At 40.3% G+C, this 20,510-nt stretch overlaps 3 protein-coding genes across 3 annotated transcripts; 1 reads left to right on the top strand and 2 right to left on the bottom strand.

Annotated features, from left to right (window-relative positions):
* Positions 1–4,396: 4,396 nt before the first annotated feature.
* On the bottom strand, positions 4,397–6,392 carry hes6 (hes family bHLH transcription factor 6). Its single transcript, XM_040144682.1, has 4 exons — positions 6,118–6,392; positions 5,936–6,022; positions 5,705–5,786; positions 4,397–5,325 (listed from the first exon to the last, which is right to left on the bottom strand). Exons 1-4 carry the CDS (start codon positions 6,190–6,192, stop codon positions 4,901–4,903), a joined length of 669 nt encoding a protein of 222 aa, XP_040000616.1. The 5' UTR covers positions 6,193–6,392; the 3' UTR covers positions 4,397–4,900.
* itm2cb (integral membrane protein 2Cb) lies at positions 5,432–13,509 on the top strand. The gene is made up of 7 exons (XM_040144681.1): positions 5,432–5,584; positions 8,116–8,386; positions 10,627–10,764; positions 10,862–11,053; positions 11,145–11,255; positions 11,440–11,590; positions 12,297–13,509. The coding sequence occupies exons 2-7, from the start codon at positions 8,300–8,302 to the stop codon at positions 12,386–12,388; spliced, it is 771 nt and encodes a 256-aa protein (XP_040000615.1). The 5' UTR covers positions 5,432–5,584; positions 8,116–8,299; the 3' UTR covers positions 12,389–13,509.
* Positions 13,510–16,116: 2,607 nt separating this feature from the next.
* LOC120798960 (G-protein coupled receptor 55) lies at positions 16,117–19,382 on the bottom strand. The gene is given in 3 exon segments (XM_040143758.1): positions 16,117–16,323; positions 17,581–18,316; positions 19,303–19,382. Coding segments are annotated over 3 exon segments (1,023 nt in total).
* Between the last annotated feature and the right edge of the window lie 1,128 nt (positions 19,383–20,510).

The raw sequence follows: 20,510 nt of genomic DNA on the forward strand, positions 1-20,510 counted from the left end.
CTTTTACTGCACCAGGCAGGATTTTTTTGGTGCTTGCAGGTCTTGATGGGCTGTATGACTGAGTATGCTCTTTCGTTTTTTTTCCGTGTAGCACTTATCAATGAGCAGCACTTAGGCGACGAGTTTCATGCACTGATTTGGAGATGCAGAGCTGTATAAGGGAAATACAATATATCTGCCTACACCAGACACTACAGTAGAGGTCAAAAAAACAACAAGCAAGCAGAGGCTGCTTTATCCACACGCAAGGATGTGGTTCATTGGCATACTAACTGTTTTTTTTTTTTTTTCATGATTTCCGTATTTTGTGACATAATTTCCTCAGTTACAACAACACTGGGCTGCGTCAGCAATGTGGCGAGGACATGTGGAGTATTTTAACTTCAGTCCATCCTGTCATACACACCCATCAAGCACCAAATGAACGCACACGTGCACTTTGCGGGCTGCACTGGAAGAAGAGGAAGAAACATGAATGAGACTCCTGCGTGTCTGCTCTGTTTCCTCAAATTCGTTTCTGGTGTTGCACACAGTATCGTCAGCGAGCAGGCAAGGACTGATGGAAAGTGTCTGAGGCTTTTCACCTTCCTCCTCGCCAGTGGTGGAAGACATACTCAGATCCTAACTCGAGTAAAAATGGTAAAATCACGATGCAAAGATACTCCGCTAAGAGTGAAAGTCCTGAATTCAAAGTGTTTGCGTTGGTAAAAGCACAAAAGAGTTAGGAGCATATACTTGAAGTATGACAAGTACTACTTTCAGAATGTCATATTGGATTATTTATTGGATTATTTTACTGATGCAGTGACGTGAAAGCAGCATTCTGTAGCTGGTCACTGCCAAGCTATTTATTCCCTATATTATACACTTTTAGGCAGTTTAATCTATAACAATGTATCGTAATGGTTATTGTATTTTATAAAGCATAAAATGGGAATTCTTAAGTAACGTATGTAACATTCATGATCCCCAGACATGAGGGAGGTGGTGAAAACACTGAGAAAAAGACAATCAGGTGCAACACATACTATTGGCTCCAAGTGCCCACCAGCCCACCATGATGTCGAATTTCTGAGGGAAAATTGAAATATGAAATGACATAACATTAAATATTTCAGTTTTCCCTCTTGGTGACATTTGGAGCAGCCTGTAATGCAGCTTTAAGTTTTCATTCTTTTTGCACAATTTCACTCATCAATTTCTCACTAGATGTGGCATTTTCTCTCAGTACCAGCTGTGAAACCGACTTTTTAATATCTCAGATGCCTCTCATCTAGAGAAACAGCCTATTTAATGCGTCTCAGTGCGTGTGTGAATGTTTGTAACGGTCTTTGCCACTGAGCATATATATATATATATATATATATATATATATATATATATATTTTTTTTTTTTTGTTTTTTACACACAAGAATTGTTTCTGTGTTTTGAAGATGTGACGGAAAATCCGGCTCAAAAAAGCAAGCAGGACCAAGATTACTACTATTTACTGTACGTACTAGTGTAAAAAAAAATGTCAGCTGTGTCCTCGGCACTAGGACAATTCCCGCCATGGACTGGAAGATACCAGACTAATATGCTGTTTATGGCGGGTGTTAAATCTAAAGCTGGAGACAATATTGATGTCCCCCCCTGGTCTTCAACGTGTGCCACATGACACTCGACGCAGGTCTGATGTTGCCCCTCATAAATATGGAGAGGAGCATCCTGTGGAAGCGGCGGCCGCGGCTCATCACCGCTCAGAACAAACGCGTGGTCGCCTCAGAAGTCCGACTTTTAGGGTTATTGCACGCGCATAAAGCAGCCCAGACAGATGCCAGGTGGCTGCGTGGGGAGAGCTCTCCTCCACTTTGAAGACCACGCCGTCACGTGAGAGCGAAGCGTGCTCTTTCTCAGCGACTTGAATTATTATTTCCTGAATTTGTCATCTGTCTTTCTGTTATCTGAACAGACACTGACAACGATGCACCTTTTGCTGACTTTTCCTTATTTTTAATGGAGGTCGTTCTGTTATGTTTGTTAACTTTTCTCAAAATAAAGTGCTGCCTCATTTTCACCGGGGTCAAGTGCGTTGTGAAATGCTTGGATGAAAGGGCTCCTTTTCTCGCGCACACACACATTTTGACGTTCGACCGTCCAGCGCACGTGATCCTAGAGTGGACAAGTACGACGCAGACGCGAGGTCGCAGCTGAGAGACGAAAAGGGCCGACGAGCGGCGAATGCAGCGTAAGCGACTTCGGGAAACCGTCGCCCGCTTGCGGCGGGTCGATGCCTGACAAGTGGTGAGGAGGGAAAAACTTACTGAGGCGTGAAAGTGGATGAAAATGCAACTTCAAAAAAAAAAAAGTTTACATCAGTGCTGAGCTCGAAACCGCAAGAACTCGTCATGTTGTTTCCCTTGGGTCTGAACAGTGGAGCCTCCATGAGAAGAGAGTGCCGGCCACTACAGTGGCGATAGGTCTAAGTGTTTAAAAAGCTACTCTGGCGATTCGTTCTCCTGTTCCCAAAAGTCGTGACTGTCACCTTCCCGACGCGAGCGTCTGTCTGTCCGAGCGCTGCAACAATAGCTGAGATGCATCCAGACAGACGGTCTGATCAAAGCAACCCCCCCCCCCACCCCGGGGTCACACCTTCGTCCTTGTTCCAAATTGAGGCAGAGGTGGGAAAATTTACAATCCGCCCTCCTGCGGCGGCCATTTGCACCTCTCCGAACGCGCAAATCCGGTCTGGTCACCACACAGACGCACATCTGCATCAAGTTCATCATCCATGGACCAACATCTTTCTCTGGGGTTTTCTAGATAACTTTATGGGAGTTGAACAGTTAAAAGGATCGTGTGATACATTTCATTGTGTAAGCTGTGAGTGAAACCTGTACTGATGGAAGAAGTACTCAAATCTTTTACTTAAGTAAAAGTAATAGTACCAAAATGGGGGGGTAAAAATACCTACCCGTTACGCATTAGGTCACCTTTCAAAAGTTTATATCATCACAGCTTCCTTTATTGGATTGATATCATCGATGCGTTGACCTGTAAGCAGCATTTTGTAGCGACAAGTCTCAATCTTCAATGTAACTAACTACAGTTGTCAGATAAATGTAGTGGAGTAAAAAGTACAGTCTCTCCCTCTGAAATGTAGTAAAGTAGACGCATAAAGTAGCACAAAATGGAAATAATGGAAGTAAAATTTAAAAAAATCAGTATGCTGTAGCTGGTCAAGGCAGAGCCGATTTTATATACGGCTGCAATTTAATCTCTAATGCATTATATTTTATATGTAAATTTTGTTTGAACAGTCCTAATCTGCAAAGTAACTAGTAACTGCCGCTGTCAGATAAATGATGTGGACGAAAGTACTCCAGTATATTTACCCCTGAAATATAGTGGGGTTTAATATAAAGAAGCATAAAATACACTTGTAAAGTACAAGTGCCTCAAAATTGTACTTAATTACAGAACTTGAGTACTTTGTTACTTCTCTGGAAATGCATCACGTCAAACAGGAGAAATACTCTACTAATAACCCGGGCTCATTGTATTAATCTTTTTCTGGTCATTTCACCAAAGATCCCTCTCACTAGGGGTGTTTTAAGATTGTGGACAGTGTAAGAAATGACACTTTGAGTGGACATCACAGGAACACCAGACGAGACATTTGACTAGAGATGGATTGTTCTGGATGGCTGTCTTTTCTTATTCATTTGTAGCTGTAGGGGCTGATGGTGCGGAGGCAGAACAGTGTCTGTGGCTCTCACCAGGAAATAGGGGCCGTGTCTGAGGATGTAGACACAAGCTTTCAAAATGTCTCTATGAAATAGCATGGGTCTCGTGACCCAATCCTCCTGCTAATGTAAGATGCTGTGTAAAGGCTTTTATAGATTCATACTAATACATTTTATTAGTCATAATCACTATGTCAAAATACTACAGATTTTTATTCTCCTGCATGAAAGCCCAATACACAGTGTAATACTGTACCATATAATGTAAAATGTAATGGGAAAAAAAACAAAAAAAATGAGGGGAAAAAAGTTGGTGGCTTTGATATGGAAGAGCCCAGAATCATGAGTGAGCAAGTTATTTGAGCAAATGTTATTTTAAAACTCCAACACCGAAAAAGCTGAAATTATAAAACCCATTTGTCAAGTCCTCAACTAGGCCTATATAAGGAGTGAGTGGATTACTCATTTCACACCTCATAAATGCCTACGATGTGCTAAGCGGTCTTGGAGAGAGAATGCACACAAATGGCCCATAACTGCAGCAGAGTAATAATTAATATCTTGAAAACAGCCGTGGGTGGCTGGTTAGTGGGATCCCTGTGTGTAAAATGCATCTTTTGTGTAGAAGCTGCTGGACAAATAGAATTCAAAACTGGTGAGTTGTCTAAAAGATATTTATTGAAAAGTTGAAACTCAGGCAAATCAGATGAGGTAGCCTACTAACAGCCATTTGACATGTATAAATACATAGTTAAAAGACATCCCAAATAAGAAATAATTTACACACAGCTAACAATGCATTTCTAGTGGGACAGCTATCTTCTACACAGCCCAGTCATATTCAACAAGTAAATATTTACATATGCATTTACCCCCTTCACTGAAGGCAGGCCTATACAAGGCCAATACACTTCCAAACGAAGGCCCTAAAGGTCACTGACCTCTGCAAAACAGATTTAATTACATACTTTATTTATTAAATACATTTTTTAGTTTAATTGTAGTTGCAGAATAATTTTACAAAGAGCTTCTCAGATGCCTTTCAACAAGTTTCAAAGTTGTCATCTCAGCAGTGTTTTTTGTCATGTACTCAGGCCAATCCCACACAACATCCTACCACAAAGCATTATATCATCTACTGTAGTTTAAAACGCGTTACTCCTTTTTAACTGGTCTACCAGGGTCTCCACACTGACTTGGAGTAAGTTAAAGACGGCAAGCTCAACACATCCTGCCCGTCAGCCTCCTCTGAAGAAGAAGAAACGTGGCTTTGCTCGGAGTCTGTCTCATCCAGGTCAGAGCAGAGGTCATCGGTGGAGGTGGTGGAGGGGGCCGGGGACACCAGGGCCGTGTACATGCTCTCAGACAGGGACCAAGTGCTGTTGCTACCGGGGTAGTCCGCGACGGTGTCCGGCAGCAACACTCGCAGGCGGTCCTCGTCGTTCAACGGCATGCTCTCCAGGAGGTGGTTCAACAGCTCCGCGGCTTCTGCTGGGTCAATGCCCGGGCAGCTGGACACGAACGTGTGCACGTCGTGCATGCACTGGATGTAGCCTGCCGCAAACCGTTCACAGGCCTCCCGGTTCACAGCGTCCACTTCTAGGGGTGAGATAAAGTAGAGCAACGGGACAGTTGTTACGACTGTTAAAGAGCACGGTTTAGCCGAGCTGTGGGCGACACTCAACGGTCAGTCCGTTACAAACGTCCGACTCTCTGTTCTGATTGGCCGAGCCGCGGTCGAGGATGCACGCGCGCACCTGTGGCCGCAGTACAATTGATTAGGATATTAATCCGCTGACCGGTATTATTTATTTATTTTAGTTTTAAGAACTAAATTGATCACCGGAAGAATGGCGATGTGAGTAGGATGCTGCTTTTAAAAGTTAACCGGTTAGTCATTTTCGGTGAAGAGTAAACTATTTCTTGAACCTTTGCCTAATGGCGTACTCCCCAGTAAACGTAAAAATAGAGTGTGTACCTTGAGCCCGGTTTTTCAGGATGCCCTCCACTCGTTTCACAGTCATCTCCAGCACTTCGGCGTTCTCCATCTTTGATTGTAACTTCACCGGGTGACAAAAAAAAAAAGAAAAATGAAAGAATAAGAAACAAACACTGGCAACACAAACTAGCTAAATTAAGACAAACAAGTTGAGCTCATTTGTAGGAATAACACCACATAAAGCCTAAGAATGTATCCATGTTGTCTTACGTCTGCGTCCGCGATGAGAACTCTGAGTTCTTGTAAACTTTCATTGATTCGAGCTCTTCTTTTCTTCTCGACCAGAGGTTTCCTCATCTGCCAAAACAGTACGGGCGATGGAGCACACTTTGTCAGCTTCCAGCCAAGTTAAAACAGAAATGTTCACATCAAGTGCTCACATATGCCCTTACCTTTCTGTCAGACTTGACCCCGCTGCAGTTATCACCTCTGTCCATTCCGTTCGTGTTGTTACGGATGGGGGCCATGTTGTTCAAGTTTAACCCAGGCGCTGCCAGAAGCCCACTGAACTGGAGGTCGGTGTGTAATCCAAAGAGCCGTTACAGCTCGTCAATGGGGACAGATGGCCGGGCGATCCCAGCGGCCAACAAAAGCTTGCAGAGAGACTGGGCTCGTTAATGCCGCGACGAGGGGGCATGTACTACGTATATACGACGGTTCATTTACATGTGAATAGATGAACTGGCTACGAGAGGGAGACACATCGAGGGCGCGCAACGCTCGTAGCCGACAACCACCAGTGGTCATGTTAGCTTTTGTCCCAGCTTCTGTGTGAACCATGTAGATCTAAACATACAGTTGAACAGCAGTAAGTAAAAGGGGGGTCCCAGATAATGTCAGCAACCTCTGTAGCTGCAGATGAAACAAATAAGGTACCATTGAAACAGTGGATATAATCAAACATTTATTTTGGATGACAGAAATCTTCAAAAATAAACTAAGATCTAGGGTTCAAAAGTTGCTTATGTTAGCAATCTCCACTTGAAAGATAAATGTATAATAATAATGACAGTTAAACATATGCCCTTTAATATTAACATCCCTAAGCACTGGCTTTTAAAGAGTGCTCACCACTATAGGCCACTATAGCTGCCAATTCTCACATTGCATCATTAGTCGGCTAGGCCTATTTCATGCTTAATTGTGAGCCATCAATCCACCTATGGGGACTACACTAATGCTCCACTTCTGTAACAAAAAACAAAAGTCAATTGGAAGATATGAGCCATTTGTCAAGTACATGACTCTCATGTGTAAAGAGCCTGAAAACCCTGTAGAAATGAACAAGCAGTCTGAAACAGTGCCCGGTCTGTATTCCACCGCGGGTCTGTATTGTAGTGACAAACAAAAAAGATCATGCCTGTCTTTAGAGGGTTTCATTACACGTTTTCCTTTATAATTTTTATAAGTAGCACTTTTCAGAATTTCTTATTGTTGTATCATCGACTCAGATGTCGTATATTGTCCAAATTTAACGCACTGTGTGGCTTATGTCTGTAGTGAGAAACGGCTCTAGTGAGTCACATGGACACACTGTCATGACTGTTCACATATGGTGACGAGAGCTGTGTGCATGTCTGTGCAAATTTGCATGTGTTGTATAATTTGGATTTGGAGGGGGAATATGCACTAGTACATGTAATTTGGTTTGCAATGGCCTCCACCGTTAAGGTTGTTCTGTTTCCGTACACTGCTGATGGGTTTTAGGTCATGAAAGTGGCTGCAGTGGCTACAGTTTTAGTTAGTTTAGTTACAGAAAAAAATCAATAATTACATCTGATCATTTAACTATGAAAAAAATGTGTAAATCATCTACAGCCCTAAAACCCCATCAACCACAGCCAGTGACCTATTTAAGAAATGTAAGTTTTGATTTCACGTCCACTTACATGTTTATATTATACAAAATGTTCAAATTTTATTGCATTACATTATACTATACATTAAAAAAACTAAGGCTCACGCAATTCATTTTACTGTACAATACTGCACGCATTACGAGCCTTAATGAGCTATAAATAAGTGACCATAAGTATTATTGTCATTAGTATCAGTAGTAATGACCTAGTGCTAACTTTATTGCAGTCTAGTAGCTGACTGAGAGTTTGAAACATCCCTACATTTCCGGATGATAGTGTTGAGAACAAGCTTGAGCAAAGGAGATGCAGCTTTAAATAAAATACGGAAACCACTACCATATCTGGCACTTGCCTTCACAATAAGGGCGTAGCATATTCTAATATCAACACAGCGCGAGAAAAATGGGAATTTCCCTCATAGACAGCTTTACACATTCAAGTATATTTATCTGACCACAAAAGAGCCCACAAACTCCGTATGTCGTGTTAAATTTAAGCGTTTTAGCCGGACTGGACCTCTTATTTTGACAGCGGCGAGGCGGCTTTTCCTACAGACCCACACAGAGCTTGTTCGTCAGAGAAGACGCTCTTCTGAGGTCACTGAGTCCCGGGGGCGAGACTTGTCCGCTGCTATATAATCTCCGCGGCTCAGTGGAAGAAACCATCGAACTGAATCAGAAACGAGACAAAGCAAACATACACCGAACAAACAAACATGGTGAAGATCACTTTCCAGCCAGTTACGGCGGAGAAGCCTGAGAAAGAGCGCGATGGAGACAAGATCATTATACCTCAGGCTCACGTGAGTTTGCTCACTTTGTCTTTCTTTCTTTCATGGCATTTGTCTTGTGTCTCAGTGCCGTGTAGTAGCCTTTGCTCCTTTTGCATATGGCTATAGTTAAACTCTTTATTCTTACGTGTGATATTTGATTTGTCTGTTCATCCATCATAATGTCACTTGATGGAATTTAATTTTATACTGGTAAAACATGGAGTTTTTAATTATGCAAAAAACCTTATATATATGAACAAAAACTATACTCTTTATGCAACTGAGTAGATGAAAATAACACCACATACTGCACTTTATATTCCTGCTTTTTGCCGGTGCAGCTATGACAGGACAATATATTATTAATAATATTCTCTGAGTAAAAAAAAATATTGTGGGATAATGTTACAATAACAAAGGGACAGACACAACATTGCAGACCATCCCAGTCCGGCCCGGGGATGTTGACGATTACGTCACCTTGTTTGGCCACCGCGAGGACACACTGCAGATGGTTGTCCAGTGTGTGCTTTCAGCAGAATATGACACTGCCACTCTTAAGTGGTTCATGAAGTATTCATATAGAAAAGACGAAGCTCCCCTTTTCTCTGGATAAGCGGCAGGTGTGGAAATAGCCGAAGTAGCCTTCTTTTGTTGATAGGAGAAAACCACAGAGCTATCAGATGCGGTCACTGCAGCAGTCTATGACGTGACGAGGTGTTACACCACGTGAAGCATTAATTTAGCGCCTGAGCCTATGAGAGAGAGAGAGTGGTAACCCAGGATTACTGCGTGTTGTATATAAACAGTGGATATGGTCAGAGGGTAGTTTAGCTTTTTAGTCTAATAATTAAAAGTCAAAGTGAGAAAAGATATGGACAAATACTTCAGTTTTACTACATTTTACCCTTCCCTGTGTCGTTGGAATAGGATATAGAGAAACAATTCAGTATTCATATAAAGGACCAGGGGGGGTTCAGAAAGGAACTGAACATCTCAATGTGTTACACTGCCAACAGATGCCCTGAACCTAATCTGCAACATGGCGGCTCGCAGGTCCTAAGTTTTCAGGCTCCAGTTCTCTAACACAGGGCTCAACCAGTGTTAGAACATTTCGAACAGAATGAAACTTTGCTTTACAGTGGATAGATAGATTAATAAACAGACAGACAGACAGAGTAGTTTATTGTGCATATGAGGTTATCTTGACTGTTCAAGCAACTCTTAAATTAGCCTGAACATGTTATCTCTGAGTTGGATTTGTAGAATGGCTTAAACCTGAATTAACTGTTTAAGAAGTCAGGCTTGTATCAGTAAGTCCAGCTTTTCTTAGCCTCCCTTCTGGACTACCTCCCAAGAGTTATACATAATTAGATATCTGGCACATAATGGATGTGTGCCTGTCTAAGCCTCATCCTTTTTTCCCAACACTCTGTTCACAGTGAATAGCCCTTGATGACGCATCCATCACTTCTGAAAACACATTTTTTTTCTCCTGTTTGTTACGTCAACATAATTATAACACATCATCTCAAAGGCTGTGTCGACTCTGATTGGTTGTGAAAGTAGGCTAGGCGTCAGAGCCAATGTGTGTAGATCTATTAATATGTCCACCTCTGCTGAGGGACTCCTGCTCCGCGTAATTGTTCTCATTTTGACTCCCACTTAGGGCACTAGAGAACTAACTGCAAATATGGAGCGTGGAAGTAGGCCTCTAAGAATAGACCCAGACGGCCACGTGCCAGCATCTTCGTCAGAGCCTGGCACAATCTGCTCTCCTGCTTCCGCTCTCCATAGCAACAGTAGTAGGGAGAGACAGCAGATTGACTGAGAGACTGTGGGTGGGCATCTGGCATGCCTCATTCCAGTCAGTCCAATGTCTACCAGATCTTCTCGCTTGACTAACGACATGGCAACCGCCTCTTTTCATAATTAACTCTGTTACGATTTGGACTTTGAGCAGGAAAACATGGCAGTGTGAGAGGACATTACGCCCACTGATACTCCATCATAGAGCTGGATATGACTAATTTCAAGTTACTTACTAAGCTGTAGTACCAATATTCCTCCTAAAATGTCTCTTCAGTTGCGGTAGTCTTTGCTAGAATTGGGAAAAAAAAAAAAAACCCTGTACATTTTAACTAAATACTATGCAATACCATGCCAAAAGATCCAGGTTAAGTTTTCACCACAAGCTCCTAGCTAACAGGCTCACTTTACCTTGTTGACCTTGACTTGCCCTCTGACCAAACAGTTTTTTCTCTTTACAGGAGCAGCTGGTTCTTCCTGTCAGGCCCAAGAAGACATTTCCAACTGGCCTGTGCTGCCTCACCTTTGGTCTGGTGGTTTTCATGTCAGGACTGGTGTTGGCCTCCGTCTACATCTATCGCTATTACTTTATACCTCAGGTCAGTTCACCCTACCTCCCTCGTCTTACCTCACCAACAGTACAGAATATAAAAAGCTTTTTACTCATGCTAACTCAGCTCTGTTGCGTCCCATTAGCAGATCCCAGAGGACAGCTTGTTCCACTGCCGGGTTGTCTATGAGGACTCTGTGTACGCTCCTCTGAGGGGGCGGCAAGAACTGGAGGAGAATGTCGGCATCTACCTTGACGATAACTACGAACAGATCAGCGTACCTGTGCCACACTTTGGAGGCAGTGACCCCGCTGATATCATCCACGACTTTCAGAGGGTAGGTTAAGCCATCTGTATGTTAACTGGTTTCCTCTCTTTAACATGGCTCTGGTTTTAACCTTTTTTTTTTTTTTTTTAATTTCTTCCAGGGCCTGACAGCTTATCATGACATTGCTTTGGACAAATGCTACATCACTGAGCTGAACACGACCTTGGTGATGCCTCCACGTAACCTGTGGGAGCTGCTCGTCAATGTCAAGGTGAAGCACTCACTCACTCACTGCATCCACTGTTAATGTCATTGGTGAAGCTGTCATAAAAGCATTGTAAGAGATAAATGGCTGTCTGAGAGAGTGAAGGACAGAGTGTTCCCATCTTCCTGCCTGCAGTGTTCCTCCCACAAACAGATCGACTGAGTGATTCATGTTTGTCTCTTTGCCACAGAGAGGGACGTACCTTCCGCAGACTTACATCATCCAGGAGGAGATGGTGGTGACAGGGAGGGTGAGGAACATGAGACAGCTGGGCCCATTCATCCACAGGCTCTGCTACGGCAAAGAAACCTACCGCCTCAGACGCCGTAACCAGCGCCGACGTGAGTACACACGTTCATTTCCTTTTCCAGTCTATTCAGGCAATATGAGATGCTAAAATATGAGTGATGAGTGTGGGGATTAACTTCCGCTAATTTATCACCCTCTTTCACACCGACTCTTGTGAGATGTTGAGTCATGTGATGTGTTCTGGGTCACTGTGATTTCTCTGCACCCAAGAAGGAAAGTATTCCTCCAGTGAGTCACAGGGAATCCGTTGTTCAGTTTTTGTGTGTAGGAGCAAACTGAGAGTGAGTGACCGTGCAGAAAACAAATACCACAAGGACCCAAAAAGGGGCTTCCTTGTGAATATTTCAGGTAGTGTGTCTGCAGTGTAAACTCCTCCTCTAACAGCCTGGCAGCCTGATTATCATGTGTGCGTGTGTGTCTGTGTGTGCGTGTGGGCACCGCCTGGGAACTTCCTGCTATGTGAGTCACTTGTAGTGCCGTGGACACACCACACACTGTGGAGGTGGTAGTGATGTGCATGAGTGATATCTCTTTCGTTGCTGCCTTTGATTGGAGCGAGAGCTTTAGAAATGATGCAACAAACTTCCCCTGAGTACATATATGGATGTGATCAGAGGGAATCACTTCTGCTGATTCAAAATGGATAATGTAGGCGTGATAGCTGTAAAACTAACACAGACACTGCAAGCCTCAACTTTCAGCACTTATCAGATTTTCTAAACGTGTCTTCTCTTCCAGGTATCGAGAGGCGCGAGACAAAGAAGTGCCACAGCATCCGTCACTTTGAGAACACGTTTGTGGTTGAGACCGTCATCTGCGACAAGGTCTAAATCTGAGGTGGAAATCACAGCCATCCAACACTGAAGCCAATTTCAAACCATACCTCTTGAATTATTTAGGCTTTTAACTGCACTTTAAGAGCAAGTATTTGTCCAACAGTCTCAGTTCTATTTTTTTTCGTCTCAAGTTGGAATACTCTTTTATTGTTCACGTACAATGTTAATGTCTTTTTTATTCAGATAGTCTGTATATTTGGATGATGTTATAAATGTCTTTGGATATATCTGTAGCTTGTCACGTTGTGCAAAAGAAGTTCATGTGTGTCAGTTTGTGACATTTTCATAGGAGGACTTGATTTGATTCTATTTTTGACTTGTCCTTATTATTTAGTAACCCAGTGCACTGTGGGTAATGGCAAGGATACTTGGAAGCTGCTTGCACTGTGCATTCGTGTGAATATTTGTTTCTTGGTTGTAATATAATTTCGTTTGAATGTCGGAAAATGGCAAAACATACCTCATGTAGTTTAGACGTTTCTTTGCTGGTTTTTATCATTAATGAATGGTGTATATAACTTTGATTTGTTCCTAAGCAATATATACTGTAAATTGATTTTCTTCTGGATTTCATATTGCTACATGCATAGATTTTTATCTGAAATCGACTTGTTTTGTGAATGGTCATTTCTTTATTGTTTGTCTCTATATTTCCTTTGATATCACACTTTCCTACTCCTTGGATATAAACGGCTTTAGACTGTAATTAGTAGCAGTGCTTTAGAGGGACAAAAGGAACCAAAGTCTGCAGTCAGCGATGCTATGCTTGGTGTTAAGGATATACAAAATATTTAGAAAGAATGCTTCATTGTCTAGATCACTTACTGTAGATGATATCAAAGGCTAAAACTCTCTTCCTCCTCTTCACTTGGATTTGCCTGTTGTCTTCAGTTCTTGCCAGTTCCCAATCCTTCCTATCTTACCAATATTATCTCTACAATGTTGATTCGTCCCCAACATTTCGAAAAGATTTGGGGCTGTCTTTCTAATGTGCAACCTGGAGCAAATCAGTCTCTGTTGAGAGAGACCTGTGATATGTGCTCATATTTCATCGTCTTGGATACCTTATTTCGCTGTACAATCAATTTTTCTTGTAATATCTTGCTGCTTTAAGAATAAATGATCAAACTTTTTTTGTGTGTTTTGTATGTCAATCCGTAACAGACTCAGTAAAACATACACATCATAAATCTGCAAATTATGGGTTAGAATAATTGTAGATTATGGCACCAATACTCCAACATAAACACTGTAAAATTGAGCTAGCCTTTAGAAACGGAAACAAAAACTTTATTTTTCCTTTGTGAACTTGAAGTTTGTAAAAATAAACGTAATGTAACACGCAACTTTGATCATTTCATTTTCATTTCATTACATATGCTTTCAGCTATGGATGACTGTTTCTACTGAACAGAAAACTGCAGCTTCATCATGGTAAAAGTCACATCAAACACATAATTGGTTGCGGTAAGTTATATTTCACTTTAAAAGGGAAGAGGAAGATTTGATTTCAAAATTAATGCCATGAAAATATAAAAGTTGAGTAAAAAAGTTGTCATTTCTGTAATTTTTTTCAGATGTCAAATTGATCCATGAGTTAATGTTTCATGATGTCAAGTTGAGCTTTAACTTTCAGAACAGACATACTGTAAGCCATATAAGTGAAGCTAACAAAAAAAAATACAAACAAAATATACAGTATCCTCCTGTCAAGGGCTTTGCTCTGATAAATACTCAGTCTACATTTATATCATTGTGTTTTTGTCTGGGTTTATTTTATAGACCAGACAGACAAACTATGCAGGTCAGCTCAAGAAGCTCCATGAGACAAAACAAATTTCATTTCAAAAAAATAATTATATCACAACAACAGAAAAAGAAATTAAAGTAACAGAAACTGAACAGAATATGGTACAAACAAATAACATTGAAAACCAACAAAGAGGAGCCTTGTGCAAAAATGATAGTATCAAGTAACAAATAATGCAAGTAAAACATACGTGACAGTTTCATGTCTTGTTTCTGGTTTTTGAAGGGAGCTTTTCGCAAACTATATTATATCATAAAAGCAGCATAATGTACAGTAAATCCCCAATCGACCCCTAGACTTTCACTGCTACCACAAAGTGACTGTTCAACCGGAGCAAAATACGGCCGGGGCTAGCTTAATGTGCTTCATGTACAGCTTTCCAGTTGGGTTCAGCTTTGACTGTATGAATCACGTCCCCCTGTAAACATACTAATATTGAAACAGTCCTATCAACAGTTATAATTATGTTATTAAATTATGTCATTAAAATAAAATAAATTCACTTAAAAAGTACATATGAAAAATCTATTTACATATTTCATGACCAACAGTGTGTCATTTATCTACATTGTGATCATTGTAAGGAGGTTTTAAGTAAGAAAAAAGTTATACTAAAACACAGTTTCTATTCATAAAACTTTTAGCAGAAATTCTGTCCACTTACTTCCCTTGTCTTGTATATTAGGATTATGTGTTAAGTATAATCCTCCTGAATATTTTTTTAGATTAAAAAGGTTAGGGATACATTTAAAATCTAAACAAATAGAAGTTCTTTGTCACTCAGAATTTATATATATATATATATACACATACACACACACACACACACATACATATAAGGATTTAGAGGACGGATACATAAATGTAACTTATTCTTATTCTACTTCTTCTTATTCTACTTCTTCTATTCTAAAAAATAAACACATTTATGGGTTAAATATATTTCTGATGAAAGACATAAGTCACAATGTGCTGAAGAACACACTATGGAAAAAGTCAACAATTAAGATAAAATGCCCTTAAGTATCATCTAAGTTTTTTTAAAATCTGTTGTTATCAAGCTAGTAATCATATATGATAAAAAAAATAACGAATTAAAGGCATGAATTAAATTCATGCCTTTTTAAGATCCCAACTGGTTGCTGTTGGTGTTTGTGAGATTTAAAGATTATCATTTATGAATATACTAGATAACTGAATTTGGAAATTTATATTTGAATTAATATGTAATTAATAATTAATTTACTTGCTTCAGTTTTAGTTATTTACAAGTTTCAATGTTACTTTTTATGTAAATCTTTATTTTATATATGAGAGATGCTATATAAATAAAACCTATTATTATTATCATAATTAGTTGAGTCTTCTAAGAAGTTTTATAATTTGCTAACTGTATCTATTGAACCAAATTAGCCCGAAGTGTATCGGCCTTAAAATCATTCATACCCCGCGTCAGATTCTGATTGCCACTGTGTAGGACTGAGGACAAGATGAGAGTACTTCGAGCAGTTTTACAAGCTCGTCGCTGAAATCGTTCTAGAAACATGTCACATTATGGCTGGTTGGTGGATTTTCTTTTTGCAGCCTACATTTGGGTATCGGAACTCTTTGAGGTTACAGAGGTGCCTGCTCGCTTCCTGTCACTGGACCAAAATATGTATCATTGTTTTCAGATCTTATCCTATACAGCATTTTAACCTAACTCTCAGTTCTATGCTTAATTGAAATTGCACTCCGACCTGCTTCACTGCCAACCCCTTTCTCTCAGTGCATGCCAAACTTGTGCATCAACTACTGGCTCTTCTTTAGTTTCACTGCACTGCTAAAACTCAAGAAACCAGATCTTGGATTCGTCGCCAGTGGTGCTCTGAGGACAAATTATATTTGAACTTGAACTGTCTTTGTCTCATGTTCAGACCTCTGAAGTGCTGAAAGTGGCTCTCCTATGGCTGAACATTGACACCCTGAAGGTGTGTTTGGTGCTCCTGACCTCATGGGCGATGAAGTAGTAGCACAGAGCGTCCAGACAGCAGGTGATGTTGGACAGACACATAGCTACCTGTATGAACAGGCTGATCCTGGTCTTGGAGCCGCAGTCTTGAATCACTCCTTGGTGCACCTGGGATTATTTGAAGGACAAGAGGAACATTAGTATACCATCCTGCCAACATGTATGAGAATAATGGTTTTTAAAGTGTTACGGTAACACCAGAGGTAACACAACAGGGGACTCTGCTGTTTTTCATGTTCTAATCATTTGAATAAATTCTATACCCACCATCTCAGTGTCAGGGCTATAAGTACTGTATACCAGTGAGTACACAGAGGTATCAGGGTTTAAACAACCAGTTATTGTTTGTGGCTTTCAATTGTGGTGACAAAAAGATGCTAGAAAAGTCAGTGATTAATTTCCGAATTGATGCGTCGGCGTCAGTATGTCTGATCTAGAACAGCTATATAGAATTGTATAGCCTTTTTGTGGTTGAAATAAAATGATAACAGATGCCATATTTGATTAAAAAAAAATTAAAAAATACAAGTACATAATACAAATTGATCATATACCTCACCATCCTCTTGTTTCAAAGTAGCTGCTTTCTTTTCTTCTATGCACATATTTTTTTTATAAAATTAAAATGAAAAAATAAGACCGTGAGTCATTTAAATGTGTCTAATAGAGATCAAATAGTTTAACCATAAGTTTACTGGCTTGTCATTTTCCTAGCCAAGCCAGGTCAAAAATAGTTATTATTCATGATAGACCTCAGTATTTCTAAAATCCTGGTGACAGCCCCGTCGCTTATGCCTGTTGCTATAAAAGTTAAGCAGCTTGTTTGATTCAGTATATAAAATTAGGGAGGAAGCACTACTTCTGACAGTCTGAAAGTCATTTAGCACAAAGCAGGTGCTCCTGATAAATGGCAAATACTGTCCATGAAAAAAAAAAAAAAAAAAAACACAGCACACTGCTGAGGTGATATTTTTCGGGAATCTTTTCCTTTTTTTGTGGACCTGATGTAAAATAAGATAGTCAGTCATTTAGGTCATTTGTCAATTTAATAAAAAAAAGAAATTAGGATTATTAGACACTGCTTGATACATTTTTTGTGGATATATTGTATTTAGGAATGAAACCCTGCATTTGTTGAGTCAACATGGGTGATAAGTCATTACAGTGGTCAGAAAAAATGTAAATTCAAATATCTACAATTCCATGACAACAGGGCAAAACCCAATCTGCCGATGAAGAAAAGCTACAAAATGGACCTTGAGGTGAGATTGTTTCGTCACTTTTATTTGTTATTGACTTTAACCCGTTTCACTCTGTTCACCTTAGAGTTGATTGTACTTAAAATGAACTTGCAGCTTGTCTCACCAGGAACTGCAGGAAGATGGCGAAGTGGCTTGGGGTGAAAGGCACCAGGAAGGCACTCAGACTGCTGTAGATGATCTTCACACAGGCCCGACTCTGAGGGCTGTGCTGGCCAGATTGCTTCAGCACCCAGATGGTTTTGACCGAACAGTAAATCACCACCAGCGCAGGCACCAGGAACCCAAAGACCTGCAGACAGATGATCACTGGAGGGCTCCAGCCTTTCTCTGAAAAGCTGTGGAAACAGTGGAATTCTTTTGGCCTGCCCTCCCTGAAGCAGTGGATGGTTGGAGAGATCACTGCCAACACCAGAAGCCACACCCCAATGCAGGTCTTCAGAGCCGCTTTGGGTGAACGCAGCTGCTTGGCTTTGAACGGGTGACAGATAGCCACCCATCGGTCCACAGCTATACACATGATGGTGTAGATGCTGCCATATATCCCAACAAAATACAGGCTTTCCAAGACTGAACAGAGAGGCTGGAGGTAGGCAGGCCAGAGGTGATTAGTCGCATGCATTTTGAAGGGAAGAGGGAAGAGGAGGAGCAGGTCCATCAGAGCCAAGCTGGTCATGTATATAGTTGACTCCGTCCATTTTCGCAGAAAGATGCAGAACACCAGCAGCGCTACAACATTCAGGATCAGACCAAAAAGGAAAATGGGAATGTAGATGACCAGCTCCAAATATCTCATCAGGTGGTCCACCTCTTCAAATGAACAGTTGCTTGTCATGGTGTCACTGCAGGAAAATAGTTTGATTTCATTGATTTCAACAGCTCTGCCAAGATTTAAAAGCCAAGTTTAAGTTATGAAAATGTCTGTGAAATGAAGCTCAATTTCCTGTCATTACTCTTGGTTTCAACACAGAGACATATGTAAGATACGTCACTGTACTAAGCCTTTTGAAACCTCTTAGTTGTGTGGGTACAAGAGCTGTGAACTTTTTTGTTACTGCTTTCTGAGGTAGAGGCCAAAGACAACAAGACAGTATATTGTATATATTATGTTAAATCACATTCTCTTTATGCTCAATGCATGTTTAAATTAGAAGCAATAAGTCGGGTTAGGTTGAAGTAAACTGGTAAACTATTTGAAACTTTAATGCAATTGGAAGTTGCCTACTTTTGGAAGTAAATAGCACAATCTTGATAAGGATCTGAGTGTTTAGTGACTGAAACACAATTTAATACAAAGAATCATTTCTTTCTCTGAGTTACTCTGCAGCCGTCACTGGAGGCATATGTCAGATTAAACTAAAATATATCTCTGAGCTGTATGGCTGTGATCTAGGTTATCAAAATTGTCTACTACATTTCGGCATGTTAAAAATTACATAGACAGCCGGCAAACTTACGTACTGTACATTTGTGTTGTTGGCTATACAGGTGCCTCCTCACAGCGATCAAGATTACAAGCCAGACCTTCAGGGTAATTTAGTGAATTTCTTTTGAAAATATTTGAGTTTATATATACATACGTACATAATTACATATATACATATATATATTATATAAACTCAAATATTTACAAAAGAAATTCCTTAAATTACTCTGAAGCTCTGGCTATACTCATGCCCGCTTCAACATTAACACTGCAATGCAACACTTTAAAAGTCTAACCTGGTGCTGTTTAATAACAGGTATCATGTATGGCAGAAAATGTGAAATCTAGTCTTGTCTTTACCTCATGAATGTCAGTCTCTCCACTAACGTTCAGAGTGTCTGCCAGACTGTCTGTGCCAGACGTACTTCTGCTTTTCTCTACATAAGTTGTTTCATCACCACTTCCTGAGTCATGCCACACATCATGCATGTAGGTTCAGATGTGCATTACAGCTGTTTCATGTCATAAATATACAATAAATCTTAAAGTTTTAGTTGATTAATTGATTTATTTTAAAATGTAATGATTTTCTCTTTTCGTCTGTCTTATATCATTGTATATCAGAGTATAATTGGATTTTGAACTACTGGTTGGACAAAAGAAGGCATTTAAAGGGGGAATATTTAAGTGTTTTAATTTAAAATAATTTAAAATATTCATAAATTAACTAGGACCAGAAGGTGAAAAAATAACAGTTTGAACGTTACGTCAAAGACGTCTATGCATTCTGTTGCAGAGATAACTACTGAAGTTAGTATGCTAACCGGCGAGACCCAGCCCGTCATATCTCGTAATACCACTGTGTACCACAAGAGGCAATACTCCTGCCACCGCTGCGTCTTCCCTGTGTCTGTGACTCAGCAGACTGGGTGTGAAATCGTCGGTGTCAGATCTAACAATAACCGAAGAAAATAACCTACCAGTTACACAATCAAATTACAAAGTAAACCTGCGTGGCAAACATTATTCCCCGATCCATGCAGGTTTGGCAACATGTCAGCAACTGCCCTATGGTGAGGTTAGATTTATTGAAGCCAACCAAGGGTGCATCTCATTGTTTCGTACAGCAGGGGTGGACACCCCAACTTTCTGGTAATATCATGCCTCCAATTTGCTTAGAGTATGAATTTGACAGTTAGCCAATTCTTACATATTGCCCCTTTAAAGACCCAAGGTCAACTCGGGTTCTGAGAAATTGTAATGGGCATCCATTAATATGTTTTGACATTTCATAGATTAAACAATTAATTGATTAATCAAAACATAATTGGCAATCTAATGAATAATTAAAATAATTGTTAGTTGCAACCCTAGTAACAATATTTTAAAAAAAGATGAAAAAAAAAATACAAAATTCATACAATTGGCAAGAATTATTGGACAAAACTCTTTTACAGCCATGCTAGCAACTGTAGGCTGTACTTTAGCAAAGCAGTGCTTTGAGCTAAATGCTAACATCAGCATGATCACCATCTTAGTTCAGTGTTTAAGCATGCTATAACATTTGCCAAACGGCATCAAACACAAAGTAAAGCAGAGGCTTTCGGTAA

This window comes from Xiphias gladius, chromosome 14, assembly GCF_016859285.1.
Source record: "Xiphias gladius isolate SHS-SW01 ecotype Sanya breed wild chromosome 14, ASM1685928v1, whole genome shotgun sequence".
NCBI lineage: Eukaryota > Metazoa > Chordata > Actinopteri > Istiophoriformes > Xiphiidae > Xiphias > Xiphias gladius.